General features: G+C 75.0%; 1 protein-coding gene across 1 annotated transcript; it reads right to left on the minus strand.

Annotated features, from left to right (window-relative positions):
- Positions 1 to 208: 208 nt before the first annotated feature.
- On the minus strand, positions 209 to 3,216 carry LOC134342397 (basic proline-rich protein-like; the record flags this gene model as incomplete). The annotated part of the gene is made up of 5 exons (XM_063040469.1): positions 209 to 576; positions 796 to 843; positions 981 to 1,412; positions 2,268 to 2,531; positions 3,030 to 3,216. Coding segments are annotated over 5 exons (1,299 nt in total), but the record flags the coding sequence as incomplete, so codon positions are not given.
- Between the last annotated feature and the right edge of the window lie 5,764 nt (positions 3,217 to 8,980).

Below are 8,980 nucleotides of genomic sequence, written 5' to 3' on the forward strand. Positions count from 1 at the left end.
GTTCTCGGCCCGAAATGTCAAGTGTACCCTTTTCTATAGATTCTACGAGGGGGGGGAGAGAGAGAGGGGGGGAGAGAGAGGGGGGGAGAGGGGGAGAGAGGGGGAGAGAGGGGGAGAGAGGGGGGGAGGAGGGGGAGAGAGGGGGAGAGAGGGGGAGAGAGGGGAGAGAGGGGGGGGAGAGAGGGGGGGGGAGAGAGGGGGAGGGAGGGGGGGGGGGGAGGGAGGGGGGGGGGGGGGGGGGGGGGGGGGGGGAGAGAGGGGGGGAGGAGGGAGGGAGGGGGGGAGGGGGGGAGGGGGGGAGAGGGGGGAGGGGGGGGGGGGGGGGGGGAGGGGGGGGGGGGGGGGGGAGGGGGGGGGGGGGGGGGGGGGGGGGGGGGGAGGGGGGAGAGGGGGGGGGGGGAGGGGGGGGAGAGGGGGGGAGGGGGAGAGGGGGGGGGGAGGGAGGGAGAGGGGGGAGGGGGGGGGGGGGAGGGGGAGGGGGGGGGGGGAGGGAGGGGGGGGAGAGAGGGGGGGAGGGGGGGGGGGGGGGGGGGAGAGGGGGGGAGGGGGGAGGGGGGGGGGGGGGGGAGGGGGGAGAGAGGGAGGGAGAGAGGGGGAGGGAGGGGGGGGAGGGGGGGGGAGAGAGGGGGAGGAGGGGGGAGAGGGGGGGGAGAGAGGGGGGGGAGAGAGGGGAGGGAGAGGGGGGGGGAGGGGGGGAGGGGGAGAGAGGGAGGGGGGGGGAGGGAGAGGGGGAGGGGGGGGGGGAGGGAGGGGGGAGAGGGGGAGGGGAGAGGGGGGGGGAGGGGGGGAGAGAGGGGGGGGGAGGAGGGGGGGGGGGGGGAGGAGGGGGAGGGAGGGGGGGGGAGAGAGGGGGGAGAGGAGGGAGGGGGGGGAGGGGGGGAGAGAGGGGGGAGAGAGGGGGAGAGGGGGGAGAGAGGAGGGAGAGAGGGGGAGGGAGAGGGGGAGAGGGGGGGAGAGGGGGAGAGAGGGGGGGAGAGAGAGGGAGGGAGGGGGAGAGGGAGGGGGGAGGGGGGAGGGGGGAGGGGGGGAGAGAGGGGGGGGAGGGGGGGGGGGGGGGGGAGGGGGGGGGGGGGGGGAGAGGGGGGGAGGGGGGAGGGGGGGGGGGGGGGGGGGAGGGAGGGGGGGGGGAGGGGGGAGAGGGGGGGGAGAGGGGGGAGAGGGGGGAGAGGAGGGGAGAGAGGGGGGAGAGGGGGGAGGGAGGGGGGGGGAGGGGGGAGAGAGGGGGGAGGGGAGGGGGGGAGAGGGGGGAGGAGGGGAGGGGGGAGGGAGGGAGAGAGAGGGGGGGAGAGAGAGGGGGGAGGGAGGGGGGGGAGAGGAGGGGGGAGGGGGGGGGGGGGGGAGGGGGGGAGAGGAGGGGGGGGGGGAGGGAGGGGGAGAGAGGAGGGAGGAGGGAGGGGGGGGGGAGGGGGGGGAGAGAGAGGGGGAGAGAGAGGGGGGGGGAGAGAGAGGGGGAGAGGGGGAGAGAGAGGGGGAGAGAGAGGGGGAGAGAGAGGGGGGGAGAGAGAGGGGGAGAGAGAGGGGGGAGAGAGGGGGAGAGAGAGGGGGGGGAGAGAGGGGGGAGAGAGGGGGAGAGAGGGGGGGGGAGAGAGGGGGGAGAGAGGGGGGAGAGAGAGGGGGGAGAGAGGGGAGAGAGAGAGAGGGGGAGAAGGAGGGAGGGGGAGAGAGGGAGGGGGGAGAGGGGGGGAGGGAGAGAGGGAGGGGAGAGAGAGGGGGGGGAGAGAGGGGGAGAGGGGGGAGGAGGGGGAGAGAGGGGGGGGGAGGGGAGAGAGGGGGAGGGGGAGGGAGGGGAGGAGAGAGGGGGAGAGAGGGGGAGAGAGGGGGAGAGAGGGGAGAGAGGGGAGAGAGGGGAGAGAGGGGAGAGGGAGAGAGGGGGGGAGGGAGAGAGGGGGAGGGGGGGAGAGGGGGGAGAGGGGGGGAGAGGGAGAGGGGGAGAGGGAGGGGGGGAGAGGGAGGGGGGAGAGGGAGGGGGGAGGGAGGGGGAGAGGAGGGAGGGAGAGGAGGGGGGAGAGAGAGGGGGGAGGAGGGAGGGGGAGAGAGAGGGGGGAGAGAGGAGGGGGGGAGAGGGGGGGGAGAGAGGGGGGAGAGAGAGGGGGGAGAGAGGGGGAGAGAGGGAGGGGGGGAGAGAGGGGGGGAGAGAGAGGGGGAGAGAGAGGGGGGGGGGAGGGGGGGAGAGAGAGAGGGGGGAGAGAGAGGGGGAGAGAGAGGGGGAGAGAGAGGGGGAGAGAGGGGGGGAGAGGGGGGGGAGAGGGGGGAGAGAGGGGAGAGGGGGGGGAGAGGGGGGGGAGGGGGGAGAGGGGGAGAGGGGGGAGGGGGGGAGAGGGGGGAGGGGGGGGAGAGGGGGGGGGGGGGAGGGGAGGGGGGGAGAGGGGGGAGAGAGGGGAGAGAGGGGGAGAGAGGGGGGAGAGAGGGGGGGGAGGGGGGAGAGAGAGGGGGGGGGAGAGGGGAGGGAGGGGGGAGAGGAGGGAGAGGGGGGGGAGGGGGAGAGGGGGGAGAGGGGGGAGGGGGAGGGAGAGGAGGGAGAGAGGGGGGAGAGAGGGAGAGAGAGGGGGGGGAGAGGGGGGAGAGAGAGGGGGGAGAGAGAGGGGGAGGGAGAGGGGGAGAGAGGGGGAGAGAGGGGGGGGAGAGAGGGAGGGGGAGAGAGGGAGGGAGAGAGGAGGGAGAGAGGGAGGGGAGGGAGAGAGGAGGGGGAGAGAGGAGGGAGAGAGAGGGGGGGAGAGGAGGGGGGAGAGAGGGGGAGAGAGGGGGGAGAGGGGGAGAGAGGGGAGAGAGGGGAGAGAGGGGGGAGAGAGAGGGGGAGAGAGGGGGAGAGAGGAGGGAGAGAGGGGGAGAGAGAGGGGGAGAGAGGGGGAGAGGGGGGAGAGGGGGGAGAGGGGGGGAGGGGGAGAGGGGGGGAGAGGGGGGAGAGGGAGGGAGAGGGGGGGGGAGAGGGGGGAGAGGGGGAGAGAGGGGGGGGGAGAGGGGGGGGGAGAGGGGGAGAGAGGGGAGAGAGGGAGAGAGGGGGAGGGGGGAGGGGGGAGAGAGGGAGGAGGGGGGGGAGAGGGGGGGGGGGGAGGGGGGGGGGGGAGGGGGAGGGGGGAGAGGGGGGAGAGGGGGGGGGGGAGAGGGGGGGAGAGGGGAGGGGGGAGGGGGGAGAGAGGGGGGAGAGGGGGGGAGAGGGGGGGGGAGAGGGGGAGGAGGGAGAGAGGGGGAGAGAGGGGGAGAGAGGGGGGGAGGAGAGGGGAGGGAGGGAGGAGGGGAGGGGAGAGAGGGGGGGAGAGAGGGGGAGAGAGAGGAGGGAGAGAGGGGGGGAGGGAGGGGGAGAGGGGGGGAGAGAGGGGGGAGGAGGGGGGGAGAGAGGGGGGGAGAGAGGGGGGAGAGAGGGGGGAGAGGGGGGGGGAGAGAGGGGGGAGAGAGAGGGGGGAGAGAGGGAGGGGGAGAGGGAGGGGGGAGAGAGGGGGGAGAGAGAGGGGGGGAGAGAGAGAGAGAGGGGGAGAGAGGGGGGAGAGAGGGGGGGAGAGAGGGGGAGAGAGGGGGGAGAGAGGGGGAGAGAGGGAGAGAGGGGGGAGAGAGGGGGAGGAGAGGGGGGAGGGAGGGGGAGAGGGGGGAGAGGGGGGAGAGAGAGGGGGGGAGAGAGGGGGGAGAGAGGAGGGGAGAGAGGGGGGAGGGGGGGAGGAGGGGGGGAGAGGGGGGGGAGGGGGGGAGAGAGGGGGGGGAGAGAGGGGGGGGGAGAGAGGGGGGGGGGAGAGGGGGGGAGAGAGGGGGGGAGAGAGGGAGAGAGAGAGGGGGAGGGAGAGGGGGGAGAGGGAGGGGAGAGAGAGGAGGGAGAGAGGGGGGGAGGAGGGGGGGAGAGAGGGGGGGGGGGAGGGGGGGGGAGAGAGGGGGGAGAGAGGGGGGAGAGAGGGGGAGAGAGGGGGAGGAGGGGGGGAGAGGGGGAGGGAGAGGGGGGAGAGGGGGGGGGGGGAGGGGGGGAGAGGGGGGGGGGGGGGGGGAGGGGGGGAGAGAGGGGGGGGGGGGGGGGGGGGAGGGGGGAGGGGGGGGGGAGAGAGAGGGGGGGAGAGAGGGGGGAGGGGGGGGAGAGGGGGGAGGGGGGGAGGGGGGGGGGAGAGAGGGGGGAGAGAGAGGGGGGAGGGGGGGGAGAGAGGGGGGAGAGGAGGGGGGAGAGAGGGGGGGGAGGGGGGGGAGAGAGGGGGGAGAGGGGGGAGAGAGGGGGGGAGGGGGGGGAGGGGGGAGAGAGAGGGGGAGAGAGAGGGGGGAGGGAGAGGGGGGGGAGAGAGGGGGAGAGAGGGGGAGGGGAGAGAGGGGGGAGAGAGAGGGGGAGAGAGAGAGGGGGAGAGAGAGGGGGGGAGAGAGAGAGAGGGGGAGAGAGAGAGGGGGGGAGAGAGAGAGGGGGAGAGAGAGGGGGAGAGAGGGGGGGAGAGAGGGGGGGAGAGAGGGGGGAGAGGGGGGAGAGAGGGGGAGAGGGGGGAGAGAGGGGGGGAGAGAGAGGGGGAGAGAGAGGGGGAGAGAGAGGGGGGAGATAGAGGGGGGGAGAGAGGGGAGGGAGAGGGGAGAGGGGGGAGGGGGGGAGAGAGGGGGAGAGAGGGGGGAGAGGGGGGGAGAGGGGGGAGAGGGGGAGAGGGAGGAGGGAGAGAGGGGGGAGAGAGGGGGAGAGAGGGGGGAGAGAGGGGGGAGAGAGGGGGAGAGAGGGGGGGGGAGAGAGGGGGAGAGAGGGGGGAGAGAGGGGGGAGAGAGAGGGAGGGAGAGAGAGGGGGGAGAGGGGGGGAGAGAGGGGGGAGAGGGGGGGGAGAGAGGGGGAGAGGGGGGAGAGAGGGGGAGAGAGGGGGGGAGAGGGGGGAGAGAGGGGGAGAGGGGGGAGAGGGGGAGAGAGGGGGGGAGAGAGGGGGAGAGAGGGGGAGAGAGGGGGGAGAGAGGGGGGGAGGAGAGGGGGGAGAGGGGGAGAGAGGGAGAGGGGAGAGAGAGGGGGGAGAGAGGGGGGGAGGAGGGAGAGAGGGGGAGAGAGGGGGGGGAGAGAGGGGGGGGAGGAGGGGGAGAGAGGGGGGAGAGAGGAGGGGGGAGAGAGAGGGGGAGAGGAGGGGGGAGAGAGAGGGGGGGGAGAGAGGGGGGGAGAGAGAGGGGGGGGAGAGGGGGGGGAGAGAGGGGGAGAGAGAGGGGAGAGAGGGAGAGAGGGGGGGAGAGAGGGGGAGAGAGGGGGAGAGAGGGGAGAGAGGGGGAGAGAGGGGGAGAGAGGGGGGAGAGGGGGAGAGGGGGAGAGGAGGGGGGGGGAGAGGGGGGAGAGGGAGGGGGAGAGGGGGAGAGAGGGAGGGGGGGGGAGAGGAGGGGGGAGAGGGGGGGGGAGGAGGGGGGAGAGAGGGGGGGAGAGGAGAGGGGGAGAGAGAGGGGGAGGAGAGGGGGGGAGAGGGAGGGGGAGAGAGAGGGGGGGAGAGAGAGGGGGGGGGGAGAGGGGGGAGAGAGGGGGGGGAGAGAGGGGGGAGAGGGGGGGGGGAGAGAGGGGGGGAGAGGGGGGAGAGGGGGAGAGAGGGGGAGAGAGGGGGGAGAGAGAGGGGGGAGAGGGGGGGGAGAGGGGGGGAGGGGGGGGAGAGGGGGGGAGAGGGGGGGAGGGGGAGAGGGGGGGAGAGGGAGAGGGGGAGAGAGGGGGGAGGGAGAGAGGGGGAGAGAGGGGGGAGAGAGGGGGAGAGAGGGGGGAGAGGGGGAGGGGAGAGGGGGAGAGAGGGGGAGAGAGGGGAGAGAGGGGGAGAGAGGGGGAGGGGGAGAGGGGGGGGGAGAGAGGGGGGGGGAGGGGGGGGGAGGGGGGAGGGGGGGGAGAGGGGGGGAGAGGGGGGGGGAGAGAGGAGAGAGAGGGGGGAGGGGGGAGAGGGGGGAGGGGGAGAGGGGGAGAGGGGGGAGAGAGGGGAGAGAGGGGGAGAGGGGGAGAGGGAGAGGGGAGAGGGGGGAGGGGGGAGAGGGGGGGAGGGGGGAGAGGGGGGGAGAGGGGGAGAGAGGGGGAGAGGGGGGAGAGGGGGGAGGGGGGGGAGGGGGGAGAGAGGGGGAGAGGGGGGAGAGAGGGGGGAGAGAGGGGGGGGAGGGGGGGAGAGGGGGAGGAGGGGAGGAGGGGGAGAGAGGGGAGGGAGGGAGAGGGGGGAGAGAGAGGGGGGGAGAGAGGGGGGGAGAGAGAGGGGGGGAGAGAGGGGGGAGAGGGGGGGAGAGAGAGAGGGGGGAGAGAGAGGGGGGGAGAGAGGGGAGAGAGGGGGGAGAGGGGGAGAGGGGGGAGAGAGGGGGGGAGAGAGGGGGGAGAGAGGGGGGAGGGGAGAGAGGGGGGGAGAGGGGGGAGAGAGAGGGGGGAGAGAGGGGGGAGAGAGAGGGGGGAGAGAGGGGGGGAGAGAGGGGGGGGGGGGAGAGGGGGGAGAGAGGGGGGGGAGAGGGGGGGGGGAGAGAGGGGGGGAGAGAGGGGGGGGAGAGAGGGGGAGAGGGGGGGAGAGGGGGGGGAGAGAGGGGGGAGAGGAGAGAGAGAGGGGGAGAGAGGGGGGAGAGAGGGGGAGAGAGGGGGAGAGAGGGGGGGAGAGAGAGGGGAGAGAGGGAGGAGAGGGGGAGAGAGGGGGGGAGAGAGGGGGAGAGGGGGGGAGAGAGGGGGAGAGAGGGGGGAGGGGGGGGGGGAGAGGGGGGAGGGGGGGGAGAGGGGGGAGAGAGGGGGGAGAGAGGGGGGAGAGGGGGGGGGGGAGAGAGAGGGGGGGAGAGAGGGGGAGAGAGGGGGGAGGGAGGGAGAGGGGGGAGAGAGAGAGGGGGAGAGAGAGGGGGAGAGAGAGAGGGAGGGAGAGAGAGGGGGGGAGAGGGGGGGAGAGAGGGGGGAGAGAGGGGGGAGAGGGGGGGAGGGGGGAGGGGGGGAGAGGGGGGAGAGGGGGGGGAGGGGGGGAGAGGGGGAGGAGGGAGGGGGGGAGGGGGGAGGGGGAGGGGGGGGGGGGGGGGGAGAGAGAGGGGGGAGAGGGGGGGAGAGAGGGGGGAGAGGGGGAGGGGGGGGAGGGGGGGGGGGGGGAGGGGGGGAGAGAGAGGGGGAGAGAGAGGGGGGGAGAGGGAGGGGGGAGGAGAGAGGGGGGAGAGAGAGGGGGGAGAGAGGGGGGGGAGAGGGGGGGGGAGAGGGGGGGAGAGAGAGGGGGGGAGAGAGGGGAGAGAGGGGGGAGAGAGAGAGGGGGGGAGGGAGGGGGGAGAGAGAGGGGAGAGAGAGAGGGGGAGAGAGGGGGGAGAGGGAGAGGGGGAGAGAGGAGGGGGAGAGAGGGGGGGAGAGGGGAGAGAGGGGGAGAGGGGGGGAGAGGGGGAGAGGGGGAGAGAGAGAGGGGGAGAGAGAGGGGGGAGAGAGAGGGGGGAGGAGAGGGGGGAGAGGGGGGGAGAGGGGGGGAGAGAGGGGGGAGGGGGAGAGGAGGGAGGGGGGAGAGAGGGGGAGAGAGGGGGGAGGGAGGGAGGGGAGAGAGGGGGGAGGGGGGGAGAGAGGGGAGAGAGGGGGAGAGAGGGGGGGGAGGGAGGGGGGAGGGAGAGGGGGGAGGGGGAGAGGGGGAGAGAGAGGGGGAGAGAGGGAGAGAGGGGGGAGAGAGGGGGGGAGAGGGGAGAGGGGGGAGGAGGAGGGGGGAGAGAGGGGGGAGAGAGAGGGGGAGAGAGGGGGAGAGAGGGGGGGAGAGAGGGGGAGAGAGGGGGGGAGAGAGGGGGGGGAGAGAGGGGGGGAGAGGGGGGGGGGGAGAGAGGGGGGAGAGAGAGGGGGGAGAGAGGGGGGAGAGAGGGGGGAGAGAGGGGAGAGAGGGGGGGAGAGAGGGGGGGAGAGAGGGGGAGAGGGAGGGGGAGAGAGGGGGGAGAGAGGGGGGGAGAGAGGGGAGAGAGAGGGGGAGAGAGGGGGAGAGAGGGGGGAGAGAGGGGGGAGAGAGGGGGAGAGAGGGAGAGAGAGGGGAGAGAGGGGGGGGGAGAGAGGGGGGGAGAGGGGGGGGAGAGAGGGGGAGAGAGGGGAGAGAGGGAGAGAGGGGGGAGAGGGGGGAGAGGGGGGAGAGAGGGGGAGAGGGGGGAGAGGGGGGGAGAGAGGGGGAGAGAGGGGGGAGAGAGGGGGAGAGAGGGGGGAGAGAGAGGGGGGAGAGAGGGGGAGAGGGGGGAGAGAGAGGGGGGAGAGGGGGGAGAGAGGGGAGAGGGGGGAGAGAGGGGGGAGAGAGGGGGGAGAGAGGGGGGGGAGGAGGGAGAGAGAGGGGGGAGAGAGAGGGGGGAGAGAGGGGGGGAGAGAGGGGGAGAGAGAGGGGGGGGAGAGAGGGGGGAGAGAGAGGGGGGAGAGAGAGGGAGGAGAGAGCGAGAGAGGCGGGAGAGAGGGGAGAGAGAGGGGGGGGGGGGGGGGGGAGAGAGGGGGGAGAGAGAGGGGGGAGAGAGGGGGGGAGAGAGGGGGGAGAGAGGGGGAGAGAGAGGGGGAGAGGGAGAGAGGGGGAGAGAGGGGGAGAGAGGGGGAGAGAGGGGGAGAGAGAGGGGAGAGGGGGGAGGGAGAGGGGGAGAGAGGGGGAGAGAGGGGGGGAGGAGAGGGGGAGAGAGAGGGGGAGAGAGAGGGGGAGAGAGAGGGGGGGAGAGAGAGGGGGGGGAGAGAGGGGGGAGAGAGAGGGGGGGAGGAGAGGGGGGAGAGAGAGGGGGGGAGAGAGGGGGAGAGAGAGGGGGGAGAGAGAGAGGGGGGAGAGAGAGGGGAGAGAGGGGGAGAGAGAGGGGGAGAGGGGGGGAGAGAGGGGGAGAGAGGGGGAGAGAGGGGGAGAGAGGGGGAGAGAGGGGGAGAGAGGGGGGAGAGAGGGGGAGAGAGGGGGAGAGAGGGGGAGAGAGGGGGAGAGAGGGGGAGAGAGGGGGAGAGAGGGGGAGAGAGGGGGAGAGAGAGGGGGGAGAGAGAGGGGGAGAGAGGGGGGGAGAGAGAGGGGGAGAGAGAGGGGGAGAGAGAGGGGGGAGAGAGAGGGGGGGAGAGAGAGGGGGAGAGAGAGGGGGAGGGAGAGGGGGGAGAGGGGGAGAGGGGGGAGAGAGGGGGAGAGAG

The sequence above is a fragment of the Mobula hypostoma genome, chromosome 1 (assembly GCF_963921235.1).
Source record: "Mobula hypostoma chromosome 1, sMobHyp1.1, whole genome shotgun sequence".
NCBI classification, from domain to species: domain Eukaryota; kingdom Metazoa; phylum Chordata; class Chondrichthyes; order Myliobatiformes; family Myliobatidae; genus Mobula; species Mobula hypostoma.